Here is a 25,317-nt window from a genome sequence, read left to right as displayed (position 1 = left end):
TGAAATCAGGTTTTTAGACCCCGTGCATTCCACACGTCAAGTCTGGCCACTCTCCCTCTCCCCCAACAGATGCCAATAAAGAGACCTGGTGCAGGGCACTATAATCCTGGCTACTCAGAAATCTTGAGATCTGAGAATCACAGTTCAGCGCCACCCAGGGTAGACAAATTCACACGACTCTTATTTCCAAATAGGAAAAAAAAAAAAGCCAGAAGTGGCCAGGCGTGGTGGCTCAAGCCCATAATCCTAGTTACTCTGGTGGCTGAGATCTGAGGATCACAATGCAAAGCCAGCCTGGGTAGTTAAAGTCCATGAAACTCTTTATCTCCAATTAACCCCCAGAAAACCAGAAGTAGAGTCGTGGCTCAAAGTGGTAGCATACTAGTCTTGAGCAGAAAAAACTCAAAAATAGCACCCAGGCCTTCAGTTCAAGCCCCACAACTGACCCCCCAAAAATGCCATAAGTACAGTGCCAGCCATGAGCATAAAAGCCAAGTGAGAGTTCAAGGCCCTGAGTTCAAATCCCAGTACACACACACACACACAGGCACGCATGCACGCAAGCACGCTGGGGGGAGGGGGGAGATTGAGATTGAGAGATGGGGACAAAGGACATGGGATATGGTAAAGGGCAGAGAAAGGAGATTTATTACATGGCAGCTGCAGGAAGATATCACTTCAGCACATCAGCATCTTCAGGGGTACAGATGTGGGATATGTACCTATATAGACAGGGAACTGGGGGAAAGAGCAAAGATATGCACTGTTAAAGAGTCACTGCCACAGGCTGGGCCAGGGTGGTTATCTCAGTCCTTGCTCAAGAAGGTTATCTCTGCCTTCCCGGAGCAGGATAACTAGTCTTTGTGCCCAGTGTACAGTCAGTCCCAAGGAAGCTCTGATGCCCTTAGGGGCAGACTCAGTTCCCATAAAGACATTATTGATGAGTGATGACATGTCCTTCCAGATTCCAAGGTGACTCCATATACCAAGGAGGCAGAGATGACAGAATTTTCTCCTGATTTTAGTTAATTCATGGGCCAAGCAAAAGCAGCTTTTTAACCTTTTACAAAAACATGAGACCCTAAACCCCTAATAGCTATAGCAAAAAGGTGGGGGGCATGGCTTAAATGATAGGGCCTCTGCCTTAGCCAGCTGGAAACCCTGAGTTCAAACCCCAGCGTTGCCCAAACAAACAAACATGGCTGTGGTGCAACACTAGAGCTTGGCATGTGCTAGGCCCTGCTTTGCTCTCCAGTGCTACAAGGGAAAACAGAAATGCTAAAGGAATCTTTGCCCTTAACTGTAGCATACAAATTCCTGAGTTCCTCAGTAAGACAGTACAAAGACAGGCATTAAAACTTAAAATTCAGGGTTGGGAATGTGGCTCAGTGGTAGAGTACTTGCCTAGCATGCATGAAGCCCTAGGTTCAATTCCTCAGTACCACATAAATAGAAAAGAAGCCGGAGGTGGCACTGTGGTTCAAGTGGTAGAGTGCTAGCCTTGAGCAAAAGAAGCTCAGGGACAGTGCCCAGGCCCCAGGACTGGCAAAAAAAAAAAAAAAAGTTTAGAATTCAGAAATAAGAACCAAAAAAAAAATAAACCTCAGAGCCGGGCACTGGTGGCTCATGCCTGTAATCCTAGCTACTCAGGAGGCTGAGATCTGAGGATCACGGTTCAAAGCCAGCCCGGGCAGGAGAGACTGTGAGACTCCTATCTCCAATAAACCACCAGAAAACCGGAAGTGGTGCTGTAGCTCAAGTGGTAGAGCGCTCGCCTTGAGTTGAAGAGCTGAGGGACAGCGCCCAGGCCCAGAGTTCAAGTCCCACTACCGACCAAAATAAATAAATAAATAAATAAACCTCAGGCCCACTCACAGCCAATAGTCAGCACTTGAATGGCTATGTCTGTAGACAGCATCTGAATCCTTAATTTAAACCTAATGGCAGAGGAAGATCCAATATCTTGGATTTAATGATAAGTGGACTTTGCTTTTTTTTTCTTTTTCCTTCCTTCCTTTCTTCCTTCTTTCTTTCCTTTCTTTCTTTTTCTTTTTATGAAAGTCCTGGGGCTTGAACTTAGGGCCTAGACACTGACCCTTTGCTTTTTTTGTTCAAGGCTAGCACTCTACCACTTGAGCCATAGTTCTACTTCATTGTTTTTGGTGGTTAATTGGAAATAAGAGTCTCATAGACTCTTATCTCTTCTCAGGCTGGTTTTGATCCAAGATCCTCAGATCTCAGTCTCCTGAGCTGGGATTACAGGTGTGAGCCACCAGAGCTGGCTGGTCCTTGATCTTTTTTTTATTTTGGTCAGTCGTGGAGCTTGAACTCTGGGCTTGGGCACTATCCCTCAGCTCTTCAGCTCAAGACGAGCACTCTACTGCTTGAGCCACAGCGCCACTTCTGGTTTTCTAGTGGTTTATTGGAGATAAGAGTCTCACAGACTTTCCTTGCCCAGGCTGGCTTTGAACCATGATCCTCAGATCTCAGCCTCATTAGCAGCTAGGATTACAGGCGTGAGCCACCGGCAGCCAGCTATGGTCCTTGGTCTTTTAGGCAAGGCTGAGAAAAGTCATTTCTCCTCTCAACGCTCACTAGCTATCCAGTGACTGACAGCCTCTGGCTACTCAAATCTACTTCCCTTCCTTGTTCCAGAAAACTGCAAGACAAATGGCTGGAGGCCACTTTACTAGGTGTCTAGACAACTGGAATCTTACCTTGGGGTTGTCACTAGTTGAGCAATATTCCTTTTTGTTGCAAAAATCTGGCAAAACGAGAGGAATGGAGAAGTGGGCCAATGCCCTGGAATTTACTGGCCCAAGTTAGTGCTTCCTGGCTCTCCCCAGCTAGCGCCTGTGTAGTATGGTCACCACACAGGACCCTCAGGAGGGAGCAGCAGCCCTGGAAGGAAGCTGTTAAATCAGTCCTGGCCCACATGTGACTGGAAACTTGTGCTGTGGTTTATCTGAGAGGAGACTCCAGCCCACAGACTGCCGGGATGGCCACAGTGAGAGCCACTTCCTCACAGGTGAGCCAGCAGATGGCAGGGCCAGCCATCTCTGTGGCTTGGAAGGAAGCTTCCTCTGGCCTCCTGCCTCATCCAGGCGGTGCTGAGCCGCTGCAGGCGGGCCTCCTCCGCAGATGGCTTGAGATGGACTCACTGCAGTGGCAGGTGGCAGTCACCAGAGGGACAATGTGACCCTCTGTTCTTGTGTGGCTTAACCCAGCACCAGGATCTGACATCAGCTGGCCTCCGCCAAGCACCTGTCACCTCATTTTGCAGGGGAGGGCGGAGACTCAGAGAGGGAAAGTAACTCTGTGTGCTCTCGTTTAGGCGTGCCAATAGCAGCACTTAAACTCCCTGAGCTGTTTTGTTCAAGGCTAGCACTCAACCACTTTGAGCCACAACTCTACTTCAGCTTTTGGCTGGTTAATTAGAGATAAGAATTTCACAGACTTTCCAGCCCAGGTTGGCTTTCAACCACAATCCTCCAATCTCAGCCTCCTGAGCAGCTAGAATAACAGGCATAAGCCATGGGCATCGGCTCCAAAGTGATGGTCTTAGGCTCACACAGCTGGAAAGCAACTGACACATGCAGGTCTGTCTGTTGCCTGAGCCCAGTCCTTCCAATGGTGCCACACTGCCTACTGGCAAGGCCAGCTGAGCTAGCCATTTCCAAACCCAGCCTCCTGCTGCCCCAGGGGGGATCTGGGACCCTGGCAAGGTGGCCTGCTAGACACCAGACTAAGCCTTGGGGTTGGGGAGAGGACCTCAAGTTACACAGCCTGTCCATAATGGAAGTATCATTTGCCAGTGAAATTCCTGTGCCCCAGGTGGCCAACACAAAGGACCTCCAGCCTGTTCCAACAGCAATCTGCCCAGCACAGCAAGCGGCTTCTCTGTCCCCAGCTGCCCAGCTGCGAAAGGCCAAAGGCTCCTGTGTTCAGGATGCCACACATTCCTCTACCTCTACACTCCATCCAGCAAGTCCTGGGTAGCTAGCTCTTCATGACAGAACTGCCATGGTCTCCTACACTGGAGAGCACTGGAGAGTGCCCCCTCCCCAATCATACCCCACCACAGCTCTATCTTTTCAGCACTTTCTTTCTTTTTTTGGGGGGGGGGTCTGGTCGTGGGGCCTGGGCGCTGTCCCTCAGCTCTTCAGCTCAAGGCTAGCGCTCTACCACTTGAGCCACAGCGCCACTTCCGGCTTTTTTCTTTCTTTTTGCTTATGTGGTGCTGAGGAATCGAACCCAGGGCCTCATGCATGCAAGGCAAGCGCTCTACCACTGAGCCACTTTCCCAGCCCCTTTTCAGCACTTTTTAATATCAGCTGTTTTTGAAAATTCTAATAGTAGGAAACTGTAGAGACAGGAATTAAGGAGAAGGTAGTAGAGGCAGGGCCATGACAGGGTCAGGAAGTCAGGACCATGGGTTCAGGGCTGAAGGACAGGACCTTGGAGCAGGACTATAGGGACAGGGAAAGCAGACAGCAGACAGGGATGTGTCCATTTGGCTCCCCCCGGTATTCCTGGCGCCTAGAACATTTAAGTGACACTCCACAATTGACATGGGACAAACTGACTAGAGAGGACCTGGGCCAGGCCTGCCCCCTCCCCCCCCCCCAGCATGAACTTCCCCTGATTTTCCCTGAGGTCTCATAGATGCTGCTCTATCCAAAGGCCATCGACTCTGCAGTCTAGGGGCCACCATACCCTGTCCTGTCACTGTGGGAGAGTTTGGTACAAGTATGAGGAAGTCTGAGGGCTCCGGGCCTCTCACCAGTGTAGGGGTGTCTGTGGGTCAGGCCATGAAGCTTCTGGCCTGGGTGATATCCCACCATCTCTCTCTGGCATTGTCCAAGTCTCTTGGACCTGGTAACCCTGCTCCCTGAGTCCGTACACATCGCTGTGAGGCATCTGTGGGCAAGTGTGTCTTCCCGTGTGGCAGCCAGGTGCTGTGCCCTAGGCTTCACATGTGTTCTCATGGGATGCTTGCACTAGCCAGGCATTGCCAATGTCACTGTCATCCTACAGGTTAGGAAATGAGGCTCAGAGAGACTGGTTGATTTCCTTATGGTCACACAGCCTAGAAGAGAGAGGCCAGCTTCTACCAGGAGGGGTAGTCCCCAGTCGCGGTAGTGTGTGCAGCGGTGTCTGAGGCAGGCCGAGATGGTGGGAGGGGTGGGAGTTAATATCTGTCTCCACCTCTGCGTGTCTGGGTGTTCATCTGGAGGAGGCCGGCTTGGACTACAAGTCCCGGCAGGCTGAGCGTGGCGGCGACTGACGTGCAGGAGTGGGCGGGGCCTTGGCGGCCGCAGAAGCACAGACTGCGGCACCTCGGCGCGCGCCTCCGCGTCGTGCCTGTGCCCGCGCCCCCCGCCCGCGCCCCGGCCCCCGGCCCGCACCCCGCTGCCTCCGCGCCCGGACCGCGCCCCCCGGGGCCTGGCGCACGCCGGGCCGGCGATGAGCGCGAGGAGCCAGCATGAGCGCAGGTGAGTCGCCCCGCGGGGTGGCCCGGTGCCCGGCACGGGCGGCATCCCGCCGCGGGGCCGCCAGCCCGGCCCGGGGCCGCCGCCTCTCCCCGGGCCTTCCCGGAGCGGCCGGGGCCCGAGGGCGCCGCGCGCCGCCGACCCGCGCCCCGCCGGGCTGCTGGGCCTCGGGGTCTGCGGGGCCCCCCCGCCCCGCTCCTGCCAGCTGATCCCACTGCAGGTGGGGGCGCGGGGCGCCGTGCGGGGGCCTCCGGGCACCCCCCCCCCCCCGGCCTGGGCCCACTGGGCCGGGGACGCCGGGTCTCTGCAAAGCCTGGGGCCCAAATGGCGTCCGGGACCCTGCCTCAGGCTCCCGGAGGATCCGGGGACCACACCCTCCCGGCCCCGGCCCAGGCCGGGGGGATGATAAGCTCCTCCTGCCAGAGCCTCGTTCAACCCCGCCTGCTGCCCAATGAAGCCCCAACCGCCGCCTCAAAACAGTGCAGCTGCGGGCCGGGACACCTGTACCTCTCCCTCCACGTCCCCATGCAGGGAGGGAGGGAGGGGGAAGGATGCAGACTGTAGAGCCCTTGCCTAGTGAGCAAACAAAACAAAGATTAGTGAATACATACATACATACCAAAAAAAAAAAAGAATAAGGAAAGATGGCCTTAGATTCAGATTCAAACACCAGTCAGACAGACATGGACACATGCACCCGGCCACAGGAGAACCAGTCAGGGAGGTCGGAGCTGCCACCCTGGACCACTGCCTGCAGATCAGCAGGAAGCTGGGCTTCTGCAGGAAGGAAGCAAGAGGTTCCCCCAAATGGCTTTGACTCCAACCCCTCTGCCCCACAGTCTTGAAGGCATTGCCCCAGGGGTGTGAGCTCAGACCAGAGCCAAGTCCAGCCTTGGCCACTCATGGATATGTGACATTGTGCATGCTGATCAACCTCTCTGGGCCTCTTCTTTTTTTTTTTTTTTTTGGTGCTGATACTGGGGCTTGAATTCAGCCTCAAACTCTCCCTTGGCATTTTTGCTCAAGGCTGGTGCTCTACCACTTGAGCCACACCTCCACTTATGGCTTTCATTGGTGGTTAGTTGGTGATAAAAGTCTCATGGACTTTTCTGCCCAGTCTAGCTTCAAATTAGGATTCTCAGATCTCAGTCGTCTGTGTAACTATGATGATAGGCGTGAGCCACCACTGCCCAGCTCTTTATTTTTTAAAATTGATATTTGTAATGCTGGTGACCAAACTCAGGGCCTGGTACTTGCTTGGCAAACACCCTACTGCTGGACTACAGCCCCAGCTCCTGTGCCGCATTTTAAATGGGGATCTTACGTTTCACTGAGTCTGTGAAAAGTAAATTAAAATCCACTAATTTCTAGCTGCTTCTCCTTTTAAGTTCTATGACCCTGGTTTGGCCAGGAGTTAACTGCTGTTCCTCACTTTCCCCATCTGTAAAAAGGGGAACTGATGGTCTCCCTCTCAGAAAGCTATGTGGATGAGTGAGTGCTCTGTGTCCCACAAGCCCTGGAGCCCTAACACTGCAGGACAAGTGCAGAGGAAGTTCTCAGCCCAACCAGGCCCGCCCAGGCCCGAGCTCACCCACTACTAGGGATGGCTGAGCCGTGGAGACTTGCAGGGTGACCCTGAGCCACCAGAATTGTAGATAAGCAGACCCACCCAGGTGTTTTGACAGGTGTCCTGCAGGACAGCTGGACAGTGTGCCCTCAGCTCTTTGTATGTGGGAAGAGGGGCATCCTAGAGGGTTTGAATTCCTCTTTCACCAGCTCTTCTCCCCCTTTCCTGAGATTGGCTGGGAACAACAGATGTGTAGTAGACACAAGGAAGAACTTCCCAAGGGGAAGAAGGAGCACTGTTCAGATCCTGGGGTGCTTGAGGAAGGGGGTAGCACTTGCACACCTCACAGCAGACTGAGGTGGGAGGGGTGTGGAGAGACCCCACAGGTATGCACTCAGCCAATCAATGCAGGTGTGAGCAGAACCCCAATAACACCTATATAGCCAACGAAGGCAGGGAGTACTTTGGAGCAAGACAGGCCCCTGGAGGCTCAGGGTTCTCATTTGGGAAGCCAGGTAAGAACCCACCCCACCCTGCTGGCGTGGGTTGAGTCAGATGGGCACACAGGTGACTGAGGCCTTCGTCCAGGCTCAGCCAGGCCTAGCTTCTTTTCCAGCCCCAATAGTCTGGAACACAGGCTGGTCTGAGGCAACAAAATGGCTGTGGGGATGGACAAGGGGTGGACAAGAGGAAGCCAGGCCGGAAAGTGGGTTAGGCACTACCACGCCTCCCAGCAGGGATCCAACCCCCTGTGCAGGTATCAGGACCTCTGGCATCCCATCCTACAGATGGGCGATGGAAGCCCAAACAGGCTGAGGCACATGCCTCACTAAACACAGCCTGCTTGGAAGAGAGCCAGGAAAGCCAACTCATGATGAAGGCGTGGCTGGTGACGGTGGCTTTTGGCAACTTAGTCACCTCTGTGCCTCGGGACCCAACCACAAAACCAGGATGAAAGCAGTACCTGCTTCAGAAGGTTCTAGAAGGGATAGAGGAGCTGCCCCAGGGGGCCCCTCCATGCACCTCACAGGCACCCAGATCAGCTCCCAGGCAGATGAGAAGCCCCACTGCCCCACCTGGGGGCGCTGTAGTCTCTGGCTCTCTGGCAGGCAAAGGCTGTGGCCTGGCGGTGGCCATGGTACCTGTGAACCAGGAAATATGGAGGGTGCCCACTGTCTGGATGGGGCTCCTCTGTCCCACCCTGGCCATGCTGGAGAGCAGAGGCTGTGCTGTTTGGGGAGGGAAGGCAGACTGCCATCATTCATGCATGCATTGCAAGTGTGTGTGTGTGTGTGTGTGTGTGTGTGTGTGTGTGTGTGTGTCCCGGCGATCAGCCTCCTCCTGGCTCTGTGTCACTGCCATCAGTTTTCTGAGGCAGTGGGCCACCATGAGCAGGCGGGGGCACTGCCACAGATGGCTCTCCTCTCCAGTCCTTTGGTTTTTGCGTCACCAGGCAGAAGAGGCCTCAGGCGGCACAGGGCACATGCGCTATTCATTTTCCTAACTTGCCACGTGACTCCTGAAGCCCAGGATCCCGCCCTGGCTTCCTGGCTGCACTGTTGTCTGGTGGCCTTTGTAGGAAGAGCTTGGTGCTGAGCACCCTTGGGGGTACCGAGGAGGGTTAAGTGAGCTAATTTGTCACTTGGGAAGAGGTTGAGTGGCGATAGCTGTTCTTATTGTCCTGACTAGCACAGCAGTTATTTGCACCTTGTCTCTAGGGATCTGGGACAGAGAGGGCAGGGCTGGTCTGATGGGGATGTGTGGCTCTGGCAGTAAGGTATGCACAGGTGGTGTGGCAGAGCCAAAGCTTAGTTGCAGCTAGTGGTGGGGGTAAGTCCCTGAAAATCAGTTTGGAAGGTTGATTGATTTCAAGGATCAGCCATGTCCACTGCTGCTGCTTCTCAGTGGGCTCAGGACTCAAGTAGGTAAGGCTCTAAACCTGGGAAGAGGAGAGCATCCAGGAGTGCATTGAGCATGCCCAGAAGCTGATACCTCAGAACCACCCAAGCCCTGGCTCACTCACGTCCTCTACCATGGGGTAAGGAGCTGAGAAGGGCTGGGCAGTCAGGGGACTTTGCAGCTAGAGGGCCTGGCAACCTAGTGCCTGTGAGGAGCCATGGCTGGGGGTGTGGCTCAAGCTTCTGCCTAGCAAGCCCAGGCCCTGAGTTCAATCTCCTGTATCACCAAAAACCATACCAACCAACCAAACCAGAGACAGCCTGGCTCCCTGGGAGCATCATTGCTGCCCTACCAACACCTCAACTTCTTTTGGCACTAAATAAACCCTTGTTTCATTTTTAAAAACAAACAGCCAGGTGCTGGTGGCTCACACTGTAACCCTAGCTAATCAGGAACTTGAGATTTGAGGATCGAGATTTGAAGCCAGCCTAGGCAGGAAAGTCTGTGAGACTCTTCAGTTAACCACCAAAAAAGGTGGAAGTGAAGTGGAAATGTGGCTCTAGTGGTAGACCACCAGCCTTGAATGAAAAACCTCAGGGACAACATAGTATCCAGGCCCTGAGTGTAAGTCCCTGCAGAGACAGAGACAGACAGACAGACAGACAGACAGACACACACACACACACACACACACACACACACACACACAGCAGCCTTTTGATCAGCCTGCCTAGGTTTGTATCCTTGAGCTACCATATAGTTGCTGGTGATCTTAGACAAGTTAGTGAACTTCTCTGGGACTCTGCTTTTCTGCACAATAGAGGTAACCCTCGCAGGATTCTTGTGTTCTCTGTGTGCAAATAAGAGAAAAACACACATTAATAAGCTTCAGGAAATATTGACTCGATACTGATTTTTTTATTTTTTATTTTTGTAAGTCGTGGGGAATGAACTCTGAGCCTGGGCACTGTCCCTTAGCTCTTCAGCTCAAGGCTAGCGCCCTACCACTTGAGCCACAGCGCCACTATGGATACTGATTTTTTGTGTGTATGTCTGGACGTGCACTGGTCCTCTGCCCTTCGGAGACCTCAGCTCTCCAAGAGAGGAAGGAGGAAAAGTAGCCCTTGGTGCTATATCCCAAGCCTCAATTTAACTGTAAAGAGTTCCCTGCACACCTGACATTTCAGCGTTCTGAACTTGATTTCTCAGTGTCTCCTCTGAGACACTGAGCCTGTGTTGGGCACTGAGATTGAATGAGGATGAGCAGCCCTGACCCCTGTCCAGTGTGGGGTGGGGGAGGAAGGGACGGTGGGACACAGCCTCGTGCAAGCCAGCAGCAGGACGAGGGAGCCAGCATGCTCACCAGGCCTCCCAACCCTGGGCCAGACTCAAGAAACAAGACTCTCGAGTAAGAACCAACGGCACACAGGCCCGAGGAGACCTGGTGATAAAGAAACGGCGTCGTGATGCCCGTCTGTAATCTTAGCTGCTCAGAGGCTGAGGGAGGAGCATCTCCAGTTTGAGGCTAGCTGGAGCCGAGTTAGCAAGAGTCTGTTTCAAAATGGCTGTGGGTGTGGGACAGTGGTAGAGTGCTTGCCTAGCGTGGACAAGGCCCTGTACCAAAAGAGAGGGAGGGAAGGAAGGAAATAGAGAAGGAAGGGTGCCTGCCCCCCCCCCCACGGTGTGTCTCCTTCCTGTCCAGACAGCAGCCCGCTCGTGGGCAGCCCGCCCAGCTATGGGACCCTGACGATAGAGACATCGATCGATCCCCTCAGCTCCTCAGTTTCATCCGTGGTAGGTGGACATAGTGGGCATGGGGTGCGGGGATACTGCCCAGGCCACCGCCCTCTGTGTCCCAGCCCCACCTTCTACCCACAGAGGCTCAGCGGCTACTGTGGCAGTCCATGGAGGGGCATCGGCTATCACGCCGTGGTCTGGATGCTGGCCGGGATCCCTTGGCTGCTGTTCCGCTGGAAGCCCTTGTGGGGCGTGCGCCTGCGGCTCCGGCCCTGCAGCCTGGCCCACGCCGAAACACTCGTTATCGAAACAAGAGACAAAGAGGTGAGCGCCGGGCTCCTCTGGGATGGGCCAGCCAGGACCAGGATAGGACCTCAGCTTTCTCACCCGGGCAGTGGGGGACGGGACTGACTGGGTGCTTCCCATGGGCTCCTACGCAGCCTCAACGTCTGCCTTCTCCAGAGGGGCCCCTGGCTGTGGGATGGGCCTGGAAGGGCCAAGCAGCGTCCATCCCAGAGTTGAGGCCATACCTCTGTGTTCCAGGATAGCTCGTGGCAGCTCTCCACTGTCCAGGTGCAGACAGAGGCCATCGGGGGCAGGTGAGGCAGCCCTCCACAGCTCCGGCACGGCACCTACATCCCAGGGAGGGGTGATTGGGGCTCTTTGGGGACCCGAGCCACCTTAATAATCTCTACTCCCTCCTCAGCCTGGAGCTGCCCCCACAGGCCCAAGCAGAGGATGGCCGGAGCCAGGTGGCTGTGGGGACAATTCCAGAGAGCACGTGGAAAGACACTGCCCCGCTCCACGGGCAGGAGGAGGCAGTGAGTGCCCCTCCCCTCTGCTTCACACTGGGCACGTGTGTCCCTCATGCCCCCTCGCTCTGCTGCCCCAAATATCTGGGGTACGGTCTGACCTCTTGACACTTCCAAGCCTCTTGTGTGTCCTGCGATTCTGTCATGGGTGGGCTTCCTTCACCCCCAGCACTCCCCAGGGAGCTGGGTCCCTCCACCATACAGCAGCCTCCTCACCGCCGCTCCCCTCCTTCCAGAAACAAGTTCTGCGGTACTACCTCTTCCAGGGCCAGCGCTACGTGTGGATTGAGACTCAGCAAGCCTTCCTCCAAGTCAGGTAGGAGCCAGGGCAACAGCCCAGGCCACCTCCTGGAAGGGACAAATGCTGAACCCGGTACCTGACTCAGCCCTTCCAGGGTAGAGGCCACTGCCTACAAATGGGGCAGGGACACTCCTCCCTCAGAAGGTCCTGTTAAGGGTGGAGTGTGTAAGAATTCCTGTCTGAGCTGGGCGCTAGTGGCTCATGGCTGTAATCCTAGCTACTCAGGAGGCTGTGATCTGAGGATCATAGTTTGAAGCCAGCCAGAGCAGGAAAGTCTGTGACTTATTTCCAATTAACCACCAAAAAAGCTTCAAGTGGAGATGTGGCTCAAATGGTAGAGCACTAGCCTTGAGCACAAAAGCCCTGGGACAAACCTGGGCTGGTGGCTCACACCTGTCATCCTAGTTACTCAGGAGGCTGATATCTGAGGATCACAGTTCAAAGTCAGCCCAGATGGGAAAGTCCATGAGTCTTTTACCTCCAATGAACCATCAGAAAACTGGAAGTGGCACTGTGGCTCAAAGTGGTAGAGTGCTAGCCTTGAACAAAATTGTTTAGGGACAACACCTAAGCCCCAAGACAAGACTGCAGAGCTGGGAACATCTTAAAGATGATGCCAGACAGTGCTGGGGGAGTGGTAGGGGATGTGGTATCCAGTCCATTGTCCCCTTCAGCACCAGGACCTTAGGACCCCAAGGGAACTCTTTAGGCCAGTGCACAGCACACCCCAGGCTCCCAGCCATCGTGAGTTGTGGCTGCTCCTGGGGACGTGGAGGTGGGTTGTCCTCTGGGCCTCAGCTTCTCTATCTGGGTGGTAGGGGGAAGGAATGGTTGGCTAGACTGTGGATTCTGCCCCAGTTGGGGCATTCAGAGCTCACAGGCAGCGAGGCATGCTCTCAGCAATTACACCAGCAGAACTTGGCAGCGGCCATGCCACATAGTGAGTGCCTAGCCCTGCCCAAAGTACAGCACACTTACGCTGACTCACAGCTCACCACAGCTGGAGGACACTGAGGCACAGAAGTTCAGTGTCTTAAGGAGGACCCTTGTCACTAAGTGACAATGCTCTTGTCACTGTTGATGGTGAGACAGTCTTGGGGCCCAGCCTGAGGAGCAGAAAGAGAAAGCTGGAGCTGGAGCTCCTGAAGCACCTGCCTTCTACCCAGAGCTTAGTGAGGCAGAAGGGGCCCCAGCCAGCGGGGGTGAGGGTGCAGAGCGCAGGCCCGTCGCCCACACCACCCCACGTCCCTGCTCCACCCTTGCCAGCCTGCTGGACCGTGGCCGCAGCTGTGATGACATCCACAGCTCCCGTTCCGGCCTCAGCCTCCAGGAGCAAACTGTGAGGTGAGTGCCACCCTGGGCTCAGGTGCCCTGCCAGCCAGGACCTGGCCTTGTCCTCTTCCTCCCACATCGCAGTGCTTTCTTGGGGCCTTGGTTTCCCCAAGGGAAATGGGAGCTGCACCACCCTGGGAGGGTCCAGCTGTGTACCACCGGTGGCCTGGAAGCTCAGCCGCTGCCCCTTACAGGAAGAGCATATACGGCTCCAACGTGATCGGCATCCCAGTCAAGTCCTACCCGCAGCTCCTGGTGGACGAGGTAACCCTCCCTTCCCCGGAGACTCACCCATTGCCTTTTCGGCAGTGGGCAGTAGACAGTCACCCAGACTCTGCCCCATGAGCCATTGAGAATCCAGGTCTAAGATGTAGAAGCTCAAAGCTTGGGCTCTCTGAGGGTGGGGTGCAGCCTGCAGGCTAGCTAGGAAGCAAAAGCATGCAGCCAGTGCACCTACCAAGCGCCCTCCAGCCTGGGGCTTGGGGCATGCTGTCCTGTGTCCTCACAGAGCCCTGGGAGAGGCCTGCGCCTGCAGGTTATTCACACAGAGGAGGCCGCACTTCATTGTGGGGCCAGGACATGGCCCTGTTTCTGTCCAACCCCCTGCCCAGGGCCAGCCAGGGTGGAAGGAGGGGCCACAGACCCCAGCTGCTGCACCTGACAGCCTGACACTCAGGCACTGTGTGGCAAAAGCTAGCAACTTCCCCAGTCCATGCCTTAGTTTCCTCATCTGTAAAATGGTGATGGCTTGGTAGAATTGTCATTGCCACGTGTGGCATTTAGATCTCAGTGCTTAGCAGGGCTGGTGTGTAGGGGCTCAGCAAATGCCATTGTCCCCTTTATAGCAGTGAAGCTGGTGGCCTGAGGGACATCTGCTGGGGTGGATATAGGTTGGCAGCCACGACTTGTGACTGGCCTGTCCCAGGAACATGGGTCTTCACGCTGCCTCCTGCCCATCCCCAGGCACTGAACCCCTACTATGGGTTCCAGGCTTTCAGCATCGTGCTGTGGCTCGCCGACCACTACTACTGGTACGCCCTCTGCATCTTCTTCATCTCTACCATCTCCATCTGCTTGTCGCTCTACAAGACCAGAAAGGTAAGCATGGGAGGTGGCAGGGGTGAGTGGGCCAGTCCCCAAGGGCCACTGCTCAACCACCCTGTCTTGTCCCATTGCCACAGCAAAGCACAGCTCTGAGGGACATGGTCAAGCTATCTGTACAGGTGTGCGTGTGCCGGCCAGGGGGAGGTGAGGAGCTGGGGAAGGAGGGAAGCTGGGAGTGGGGGTACAGCTGGGCCACACTGACCACCATCTGCTTGCAGGGGAGGAGTGGGTTGATTCCAGCGAGCTGGTGCCTGGAGACTGCATGGTGCTGCCCAAGGAGGGCGGCCTGATGCCCTGTGACGCCGCCCTGGTGGCTGGCGAGTGTGTGGTGAATGAGAGCTCTCTGACAGGTAAGCCCTGGCGCTGGCCCACACCGCCCACCCCGGCCTCTGCATTGTGTGAGTTTTAGTGTGACTTTTCTCTCCTTTTCCTGCTCAAGTCATAATCTTGGCTGCAGTAACTCCATTCCCTTGGTCTGTGTGGTTTTGGCTCTCTGTGCCTCAGCCTCCTCTCCTGTACATCTCAGTCACTGCAGAGCAATGGTACAGAGCAGGCCCCCAGCACAAGTGAATCATCATCCATAGCAAGGTTTCCCTAAAGGCCTGGCCTCCAAACACCCAGGAGCTCATGACATGCCAACAGGACCCTGCTCACAAGCCCAGAGCAGCCCCTCGAGGGGTCCAAGATGTCCCAGACATTGTTTCCTGGTTCTTATGGACTGTGTGCATGCTTGCAGTTCTTTCACTTGTGTACATGGGTTCACGCTTGGTGTGAGGATCTCCAGTTCCAGGCCAGCTTGGATATGTGACAAGATGTTATCTTAAGTAATAAGAATAATAGTAGCAGCTGGGTGCTGGTAGCCCACGCCTGTAGTCCTAGTTCCTCAGGAAGCTGAGGATCGCAGTTCAAAGCCAGCCTAGGCAGGAAAGTCCATGAGACTCTTATCTCCAATTAGCCATCAGAAAATTGGAAGTGGAGCTGTAGCACATAGTGGTAGAGTGCTAGCCTAGAGCAAAAAAGCTCAGGGACAGCGCCCAGGCCCTGAGATCAAGCCCCAGGACTGACCAAAAAATGAAAGAATATTGGGAGTGATTGGTGTGATACTTGGTTTTGCCAAGCTGGCCCTCTTCCATGGTCCAGTCACCTCTGCCCACCCACTGGAAGGTGGAGACCAATCCTGGCTTATCCCTGAGTCCTTGGCAGAACCTGCATGCAATAAGTCTTAATAATCCTGTCTTCATTGGCCATAGTTGGTGGGTAGTCTGCCAGGCAGCCTGTGCCAGCCCCCATGCAAATACCTGCACTGGCCTGAATTACAGTTCGTGTCACACACGTGGCAGCCCCCAGCACTGGCCCCACTCCCCTGAGTTGGTTCCTAGGAACCAACCTAGAAGACGCCCCCAGGGTGTCTCACTGTCCTCATGAAGACATAAAGGGCCCTCCCAGGTCATGGGGCTATGAGTTCCTGTTCGCACCTGGTTACAGAGTTTAAGGAGATTTAGGTCTGCAGGAACAATTCCAAGCTCAACTCCTGGTGTGGGTGACAGGGAGGGGCCTGAGGCTCCTCCTGGGCCTCACACCATGCCCCTTCCAGGGGAGAGTGTCCCAGTGCTGAAGACAGCCCTGCCACAGGGGCCCAGAGCCTACTGCCCAGAGACCCATCGGCGGCACACACTCTTCTGTGGGACCCTCGTCCTGCAGGCCCGGGCCTATGTGGGGCGCCACTCCCTGGCAGTGGTGACCCGGACAGGTGTGTATTCAGAAATGGGAGGAGCGTCAGTTCAGCACCTCCAGGAGAGTGCCAAAGCAAGGCAGGATCTGGCCCACTGCACACAGCCCTCCACATCCCTGTCCTGCAGACCTGCCGGGAGTGGGGGGGGGGGGAGGAGGGAAGGGGGAGGATTACAGATGCTGGGAGGGGGGTTGGCAAGCAAAAACCCACCCAATTTTTAAATGTTGTCCACTAATTATATATATATATATTTTGTGTGTGTGGGCGGGGGGGGGTCCGGTCGTGGGGCCTGAACTCTGGGCCTGGGCGCTGTCCCTCAGCTCTTCAGCTCAAGGCTAGCGCTCTACCACTTGAGCCACAGCGCCCCTTCTGGCTTTTTTCTTTTTGCTTATGTGGTGCTGAGGAATCGAACCCAGGGCCTCATGCATGCAAGGCAAGCACTCTACCACTGAGCCACCTTCCCAGCCCTAATTATATTTTTTTTGTGCCTGTAGCGGGACATGAACTTGGGGTTTGAGTACTGACCCTAGCTTTTTCACTTAAAACTCTTGCTCTACACTTGAGCTATAGCTCTACTTCTAGCTTTTTGATAGTTCATTGGAGATAGTTTCACAGACTTTCCTGTCCAGGTTGGCTTTGAACCACAATCTTCAGATATCAGCCTCCTGAGTAGCCAGCACTGCAGGCGGCAGCCACCAGTGCCTGGCCACTGATTCCATTTTTAAAACTCCTGTGGGGTCTTAGCAAGGCTTGAGGGTCCAAATTGCATGGAGTTTGCCCATGAGCATCATGTCCCGTCATGCCAGAGGTGCCGGTGGGGGTGGCGGTGGGGGGGGCGGGGGGGGAGGGCCTGTCCTGACCCTGCCTCCCCTGCATTGGCATCCCGTCTGTTCTCAGGGTTTTGTACAGCCAAAGGGGGGTTGGTAAGCTCCATCCTGCACCCCCGGCCCGTCAGCTTCAAGTTCTACACACACAGCATGAAGTTTGTGGCGGCCCTCTCTGTCCTGGGTGAGTGGGCCCCTGCAAAGACCCCCCGCCCCCCCCAAGATCCGACTCCACACTCATCCCTTACTGTTCCCCCCAGCTCTGCTCGGCACCATCTACAGCGTCTTCATTCTCTACGGGAACCGGGTGAGCCCTGGGGCCGGGCGGGGCGCCCTGGGCTGGTCTGCACACAGGCCCTCTGTGTGCTGACAGTGGTGCCTCCTGCCAGGTGCCTGTCAAGGAGATGGTGATCCGTGCTCTGGACCTGGTAACGGTGGTGGTGCCACCCGCCCTGCCAGCTGCCATGACAGTGTGCACACTTTATGCCCAGAGCCGGCTGCGCACGCAGGGCATCTTCTGCCTCCACCCGCTTCGCATCAACCTGGGGGGCAAGCTGCGGCTGGTGTGCTTTGATAAGGTGGGCAGCAGGGGTGGGCGGCAGGGGCGGGCCTATGGGGCAGGAGTGGGCTCTGCACAGCCCTCCTTTTCCCCAGTGACCTGGCCAGGCGGGCACCACAGCTGCATCCCTCAGACTGTGGGTGAAGGGTCTGCTAGACTCCTGGTCCCATCCACAGTGGAAACCTAGAGACCCTCATACGCAGCCCAGCTCCTTCCCTCGCCAGCCCTGGGCTGGCACATGAGGGGTCTGAAGTCATTGAACAAGTCGGTACTGAGCGCCTGACCAGCATGGACACTGCATGTCCCCATTCAAATGAGTGAATCAGAGCACCAGTGCTCCAGAGATGCAGATGGCGGGGAGGGGTAGGGAGAGGAAAACGGGCATAATGGACACTCCCTTCAAAAGAGGGCTGTCGCCGGGCACCAGTGGCTCATGCTTATAGTCCTAACTTCTCAGGAGGCTGAGATGTGAGGATTGGGGTTCAAAACCAGCCCAGGCAGAAAAGTCCCAGTGAGACTTGTATCTCCAATTAACCACTCAAAAACTGGAAGTCAAGCTGGGGCTCAGAGTGATAAAGCACAAGTGGTAGAGTTCAAGCCCCATGACTGACAAAACCAAAAATTTTTTTAAAAAAAGAGAAAGAGTTATCAAGGATGGCCCCTGCGATCCAGTCTGCAGTGACCTCCGCTAAGTCTCACAGAGCAGGCAGGGAGAAGCAAGAGGACCCAGACCCAGACACTGTGCCCAGGGCCCAGGCAGAAGTAGAGGGGACATGACCAGACCTGTGATGTGAGCAAGTGCCCCGATCGCAGAGGCCACGGGTTGTGAGTTGAGGAGGGGAGCCCTAGACACCCAGCGCCCAGGCTAGCGAGGGAGCTGTGTGTAAATGGACAGTGAAATCCAACATTAGAAAAGAAGGCACTTGCTCATTCATTCTTGCATTCAGCAAATAGATTTAAGTTCAGGCCAGCTTTTCATCTAGGGTCCACAGCGAGCAGATGCAAGGGAAGCAAAGCCCCCATGGGTGAGACCCGAGGAAGTGCCAGACAGTAGCTGGGGAGAGGGAGGGGGCAGGACACATGGGCACCCAGCAGGTGCACAGGAGTTACGGCTGGGTCCTGGCTGTAACCTGTCTGGCCTGGGCACCCAGCTCAGCAGGACACAGCTCATTGAGGACTCGCCCCTGTCCCCCACAGACGGGCACCCTCACTGAGGATGGCTTGGACGTGATGGGGGTGGTACCCCTAAAGGGGAATGTGTTCCTGCCAATGATCCCGGAACCCCGCCACCTGCCCGTGGGGCCCCTGCTTCGAGCACTGACCACCTGCCATGGCCTCAGCCGGCTACGCGATTCCCCAGTGGGCGACCCCATGGACCTTAAGATGGTGGAGTCTACTGGCTGGGTAAGGACTAGGGCAGCTGGGCCTTGTGACCTCCACTCAGTCTTCTTGCCGGGTCTGTAACACCCATCGTCAGTATCATGGCTGCGGTGCACCCACCATGTGCCGTCCCCCGCTGTTAGCGGTCCTACCAAGCTTAAAAACTTGCTCCCTGGGAAGAAAACTGAAGTTGACCAATTTGAATACTTCGCCTACTGGCAAAGGCAGAGTTGTTGGTTTTTTTTTTCTTTTTGGGTCCGGTTGTGGGGCCTGAACTCTGGGCCTGGGCGCTGTCCCTCAGCTCTTCAGCTCAAGGCTAGCGCTCTACCACTTGAGCCACAGCGCCACCTCCGGCTTTTTTCTTTTTGCTTATGTGGTGCTTAGGAATCGAACCCAGGGCCTCAGGCATGCAAGGCAAGCGCTCTACCACTGAGCCACCTTCCCAGCCCCAAAGGCAGAGTTTTGAGATTTTGTTTTTATTGTATGTTTTCTTGTCACTGGTGTTTGAACTCCAGGCCCTTTCCTGCTGAACCATGCCTCTAGTCCAGAGCCAGAGTTTGGCCTTGAGTTCACCCAGCTGCAAAGCCTGTGTTCTTAGTTTCCATGCTTTCTTGTCTCCTGCGGGGGAGGTCTCTCAAGCATCTAGCTCAAGTCTTTCCTGAGAAATCGGAGGACTGGAGACCACCTCACCCTACCCATGCCTACCAACTAAAAGCCCCGAAGACCCCTTCACCTATCTCAGGGCCGCGGAGGCCACCAGCAGCTCCTTCCTGTGAACCCTTGATGTGGGCCACGCCCCTCACTGCCAACCTCTGTCTGCCTCCCAGGTCCTGGAGGAGGGGCCGGCTGCAGACCCAGCATGTGGAGCTCAGGTCCTGGCAGTGATGAGACCCCCAGCTCAGGAGCCCCGGCTGCCCAGAACGGTGAGCCTCAGGTGACTGTGGGCATGGGACTCCAAGAGCAGAATCCACAGCCCCTCAGCTCCTCTGTCTCCGCAGGAGGAGACCCCGCAGCCAGTCAGCATCCTTTGCCGGTTCCCCTTCTCTTCGGCTCTGCAGCGCATGGACGTGGTGGTGACGTGGCCGGGAGCCACGCAGCCTGAGGCCTACGTCAAGGGCTCCCCGGAGCTGGTGGCCAGCCTTTGCAGCCCCGAGACAGGTGAAGGGACAGGCCTAGATTGCGGTGGGCGGCATGGAGGTCCCGTGGCTCCACCCCCAGTGACACCCTTCTTCCTGCAGTCCCCTCCAGCTTCGCCCAGGTGCTGCAGAGTTACACCGCTGCCGGATATCGTGTTGTGGCTCTGGCTGGCAAGCCACTGCCCATTGTGCCCAGCCTGGAGGCTGCCCAGCAGCTGACAAGGTAGGCCACACCTGGCATGGGGAGGGAGCCCGTAGTGTGGCCAGGTCCAGGGAAATTACCTCAGCTGCCACCCCATGGTCTGCCTCCCTTCCAGGGCCACTGTGGAGCGGGAGCTGAGCCTCCTGGGACTGCTGGTCATGAGGAACCTGCTGAAGCCACAGACCACCCCCGTCATCCATGCTCTGCGGGGGACCAACATCCGCACGGTCATGGTGACAGGTACCGGGCCTGCGGAGCAGCATGAAGGGAAGCCAGCAACTCCCTGTGCCACCTTTTGGGGTCCAGGCCCTCTCCAAACATTCATGGGTGCTCACGGTGCCCTCACCCATGACAGATGAGGAAACTGAGGCTGAGAATGGAGTGAGACTCTGAGAGCTCTGCGGCCCAGCTCCCCTGCCAGCTGGCCTCCCTGGGTCTCAGGTTCCAGCTTTGAGAACTGGGGAGGTGATGCCAGCCAGCTCAAAGGTTGTGACAGTCTCAAGGAACAAGAAAGACGCTAGCTGGGGTGGAATGGCAGGAGCGAGTAGGTCTGTGTCCTCAAGGATTACTCCCCCACGTCCTGGCGCAGCCCTCCACACGCATGCGCACTCAGCCTAGCAGTTACACGCATGCACACAGTATCTGGAGCGCGGATGGGCCCAGTCCTGGTTTCTCTGAAGTCCCTTTGATGCCTGGTTTTACCAACTGAGAAGCAGAGCTCCAGATCCGGCTAGCTCTCTCATGCTCTATTGGCCAGCGATGGCAGAGGGCGGGTCCGCAAGGCAGTGTGAGCAGGGGCTGAGCAGCATTAGACACTGACCTCCTCTGCACCCCCCCAGGGGACAACCTGCAGACAGCCATCACCGTGGCTCAGGCCTGTGGCATGGTGGGCCCCCAGGAGCATCTGACCATTGTCCATGCCACCCACCCTGAGCGAGGGCAGCCGGCCTCCCTGGACTTCCTGCCAGTGGAGTCCTCCACAGCCATAAATGGGTCTAAGGTAAGACTGACCCAGAGGGCCCCCCCCCCCAGCTCACCTCACCCAGGCCCCGGCACTGCAGGGTGGGCAGGGGCAGCTGGGGAGCTCAGGGAGCTCCCGGGGCTCTCCGGATCCTGTCCAGGTTGAAAGCTTCACTGTGGAGCCAGAGCCCCGGTCCACCCACCTGGCCCTCAGTGGATCCACCTTCAGTGTCCTGAAGAAGCACTTCCCCAAGCTGCTGCCCAAGGTAGGGCACCCCGCTCCCCTGCCCACCCCACCCCTCAGCTCTCCACAGCTGCCTCAGCCCTGCCCTCTCTGCACCCCAGGTCCTGGTGCAAGGCACCATCTTTGCCCGCATGGCCCCTGAGCAGAAGACAGAGCTTGTGTGTGAGCTCCAGAAGCTCCAGTGAGTGCTGCGCCCGCAGGGGTGGCCAGGGCCCACAGAGGGGAGCGTGCCTGTCATCCTGTCCCCTCCCCCTCCTCGGCAGAAAGCTACTCCCCTCAAGAAGTACCCAGATGAGGCTTAGCGGACAGGGTGGGGGTGTGAAGCAGTGGCAGATTGCTTGCCCAGGACATACAAGGTCCTTGGTTCAATTCCCAGTAGCACATAAGTGAAAAAGTATCAGGACTGAGTGCAGTAGTTCATGCCTATAATCCCAGATACTCCAGTAGATGAGATCATGAAGATCACAGCTCAAGACCCCATCTTATCAAGTAAGTTGGGTATGGTGGTTCACATCTGTTATCCCAGCTTACCTACCTGTGCTTCAAGCGGAAAGCAGAGGGAAGAGGATTGTGATCTGAACAAAGATGCATGACCCTACCTGAAAAAGCAACAAAGGGTGTGGCGTGTCTCAAGTGGTATAGCACCTGCCTAGCAAGCAAGAGGCCCTGAGTTCAAACCTCACTACCCTCCAGAAAGGCAAAAGCAGCAGTACTGGGCAGGTTGGCCTCTGCCCTCCCGGGAGTCACAGCACTATTACTGCGTCACAGGGGCATGAGGACCCAGCTATTTCTGTTCTGCCAGGACCCCTGTGAAGCAGACAGATTTCACAGGCCTGTCCATCCCATCAGGTATTGCGTGGGCATGTGCGGGGATGGTGCCAATGACTGCGGGGCCCTGAAGGCCGCTGACGTGGGCATCTCGCTGTCCCAGGCAGAGGCCTCTGTGGTCTCGCCCTTCACCTCCAGCATGGCCAGCATTGAGTGTGTGCCTGCCGTTATCAGGTGAGGCCCGGCAGGGCTGGCAGCGCGGACCGGGAGGGGCCCGACAGCCGGCCTGGATCCTGATTCCATCCCCACCACTTAGGGAAGGTCGCTGTTCCCTGGACACGTCCTTCAGCGTCTTCAAGTACATGGCCCTCTACAGCCTCACCCAGTTCATCTCCGTCCTGATCCTCTACACGGTGAGTGCCAGCAGGGCCCGTGCGAGCCCAGTGCCCACCCAGGGACAAGACACACAGTGCAGTCAAGAGCTGGACAAGTTCTGGATGTGTGGGGATTCGGACCCTGGTCCTCCCTCTGTCCTTCCTGCTGAGACTCAGGCAGCGAACCTCATGGGTCCTTAGAAACAGCAGCAGCTGCCGTGTGCTAACTTGTCCCTAACTCCAGTAGCACTAAGTCTGCAAGGGAAACTGAGGCAGAGCCAGGACCCCTACCCCTGCCCCTTTTCCATGAATCCCTAAACTGCCCTCGCCCACGAGCTCTGCCCCAGACCTCACTGTACTCCCACCCCTGCTCTGAAGGCGTTCAGAGCAAGACAGTGCACAGCGTCTCCAGATCAGGGACGTGTCCCCACCAACCCAGAGGCGCCACAGGCGGAGCCTTGGCCTCCATCAGAGGGGAGGTTGCTGCCAAGACCAGCCCGAGGCAGGATAGTGCTTCCGGCATCAGACTGGGGGCTCCCCGGAGCTGGGTTCATGTCACCCACATCCGATGGGGTGACAGGAAGGTGCCTGTCCTGTCAGACTCCCCAGTGACAGGTTGCGGGGCCAGGTCTCAGTTTCCCTCTGGCCTCCTTCACCTGCTGCAGATCAACACCAACCTGGGAGATGTGCAGTTCCTGGCCATCGACCTGGTCATCACCACCACCGTGGCGGTGCTCATGAGCCGCACAGGGCCAGCGCTGACACTGGGGCGGGCGCGGCCGCCCGGGGCGCTGCTCAGCGTGCCTGTGCTGGGCAGCCTGCTGCTGCAGGTGGCCCTAGTGGCTGGTGTCCAACTGGGGGGCTATTTCCTGGCCATCGCCCAGCCCTGGTGAGTAGCAAGTGGCTGGGCTCCCCCAAGCCCTCCCCAGCCTCCTTCACACCACAGCTGTCCCCTGAAGCCCAGCCCTGGCTCCCCAGGTTCGTGCCTCTGAACAGCTCAGTGCCAGCACCTGACAACCTGCCCAACTACGAGAACACGGTCATCTTCTCCCTGTCCAGCTTCCAGTACCTCATCCTGGCTGCGGCTGTGTCCAAGGGAGCGCCCTTCCGCCGGCCGCTCTACACCAACGGTGCTGCCGCCGGGTGGGGTGGGCGCGGGGCCGAGGGGGCAGCTGGGGTGTGGAGAGGGGGCTCCGAGTGGAGTGTGCGTGTGCGCATGTGTGTGCATGTCCCGGGGCGCGGCTCCCTTTCTGACGGACTCCCCCACCCCCAGTGCCCTTCCTGGTGGCCCTGGCGTTCTTGGGCTCTGTCCTGGTGGGCCTCATCCTGGTCCCCGGCCTCCTGCAGGGGCCACTCGGACTGAGGAACATCACCGACACCTGTTTCAAGCTGCTGCTGCTGGGCCTGGTCGCCTCGCACTTTGTGGGAGCCTTCATGCTGGAGGTGGGGTGTCCCCCCCGCGGTGGTGACATCAGGAGGGCTGGGGGTTCCGCCTGGCTGCCCCCCCATACCTTCCCTCCCCACCTCTGCAGAGCGTGCTGGACCAGTGTCTCCCTGCCTGCCTGCGGCAGCTCCGGCCCAAACGCGCCTCCAAGAAACGCTTCAAGCAGGTGGAGCGGGAGCTGGCTGAGCAGCCCTGGCCACCGCTGCCCGCCGCGCCCAGGAGGTAATGCCGGCCCTGGGCATGCTGGACCCCAGATGGCCCTGCCTCAGCCGCCTCTGGAGGCGTCTCCTGCCATCCGCTCCACAGCACGGACTTGGCCATTTTCACACTCCTGCCCCGAGACTGCCTGGCCCAGCCTGCCCCATTCCCGGCCTGGGAAAGTGTTGACTGTTGTCCCCTACTTACACCACCCTGTGTAGAGACAGCGGCCAGCTCCACTGGGAGCCTCTGTCAGTGTAGCAAATAAAGTGATATTTTCCTGGCTTGGCCACACCTGTTTCAGACCCTGCCATGGCCCCCTCCTGGCGCCCAGCTGGCCTTGTGTTCCTGGCAGCCGTGGTGCGTGCATGCATGTGCTTTCTAGTACTGGGGTGCTGGGGTCTGAACTCAGGGTTTTGCACTCTCCTATGGCTTTTTCACTCAAAGTAGCACTCTATCACTTTGAGCTATAGCTCTGCTTCCAGCTTGTTGGTGGTTCATTGGAGAAAAGTCTCGCTGCCTGGTCTGGCTTTGAACTGTGATCCTCAGATCTCAGCCTCCTGAGTAGCTAGGATGTCAGCTGTGAGCCATGGGGACCCAGCCAGCCCTCACCTTTCAGGTTACAGCTGCAACTCATTCCAACACAGGGACTTGCAACAGGACGCCAGGGGCAGCAGTGAGAGCAGGTGGCTCAAAGCAGGGTCATCCCACTTTCCTGGGAGAGCAGGAGTGATGGGCACTGGCAAGCCACGTTACAGGGCACTGTTCCTCTCTTCCTCCTCCCCTGTCTGCCACCCCCGCATCCTGGGATGGGTTTGGTCAGTTCCTCCCGTAGATAAAATCTAGGCTCTGAGCCTGGATCTCCCAGCCAGCCCCAAACACCATCCCCTGGGGAGAGTGGGTGCGGCTGACTTCATCCCACCAGCAGGCTCTGGGCCAGCCCCTCTGCTCTGGAGATGCAGCTGGGTCTGGCTCCTCAGAGCAGGGATGCACAGCAAAGGGCAGCTTCCTGCTGGCCTCGTTACTGGAAGCCTGGTGCAAGGCCCAGGCCACCAGGGTCCGAACACAGGGAAAGTTGAATGAAGTTGTGAAGAGGCGGGCAGGGCGATGGATGAGCCCAGGCCAGTCCTCTCACAGACCTGCCAGTGACAGGTGAGCAGGAGAGCCGCTGTGTACGTGAAGGAGGCCTGCCTGCAGATCCGTCTGTCATTGGATGCAGGGGAGGGATTATGAAGCTTCCTCTGAGGGAGTG

At 56.9% G+C, this 25,317-nt stretch overlaps 1 protein-coding gene across 1 annotated transcript; it reads left to right on the top strand.

The window, feature by feature from the left end:
- The first annotated feature begins 5,409 nt into the window (after positions 1-5,409).
- Atp13a2 (ATPase cation transporting 13A2) lies at positions 5,410-24,355 on the top strand. The gene is made up of 29 exons (XM_042669780.1): positions 5,410-5,495; positions 10,661-10,752; positions 10,837-11,019; positions 11,239-11,294; positions 11,402-11,516; positions 11,744-11,823; positions 13,075-13,152; positions 13,335-13,404; positions 14,104-14,238; positions 14,322-14,388; positions 14,463-14,594; positions 15,839-15,994; positions 16,874-16,984; positions 17,061-17,107; positions 17,190-17,378; positions 18,557-18,763; positions 19,567-19,662; positions 19,738-19,897; positions 19,978-20,098; positions 20,193-20,317; positions 20,917-21,077; positions 21,199-21,303; positions 21,383-21,462; positions 22,131-22,283; positions 22,366-22,462; positions 23,089-23,312; positions 23,402-23,553; positions 23,697-23,866; positions 23,956-24,355. Exons 1-29 carry the CDS (start codon positions 5,486-5,488, stop codon positions 24,091-24,093), a joined length of 3,510 nt encoding a protein of 1,169 aa, XP_042525714.1. The 5' UTR covers positions 5,410-5,485; the 3' UTR covers positions 24,094-24,355.
- Positions 24,356-25,317: the final 962 nt, after the last annotated feature.

The sequence above is a fragment of the Dipodomys spectabilis genome, unplaced genomic scaffold (assembly GCF_019054845.1).
Source record: "Dipodomys spectabilis isolate Male_0828 unplaced genomic scaffold, ASM1905484v1 ptg000504l, whole genome shotgun sequence".
Classification (NCBI taxonomy): domain Eukaryota; kingdom Metazoa; phylum Chordata; class Mammalia; order Rodentia; family Heteromyidae; genus Dipodomys; species Dipodomys spectabilis.
This window is presented reverse-complemented; position numbering and strand designations above follow the sequence as displayed.

Excerpts from the sequence above, each read along its gene's own strand:
- Atp13a2 (XM_042669780.1), top strand. Across the intron at positions 19,898-19,977 it reads CCTTTGCAGCCCCGAGACAG|TCCCCTCCAGCTTCGCCCAG; the intron begins GTGAAGGGACAG and ends TTCTTCCTGCAG. Across the intron at positions 21,078-21,198 it reads CAGCCATAAATGGGTCTAAG|GTTGAAAGCTTCACTGTGGA; the intron begins GTAAGACTGACC and ends GATCCTGTCCAG.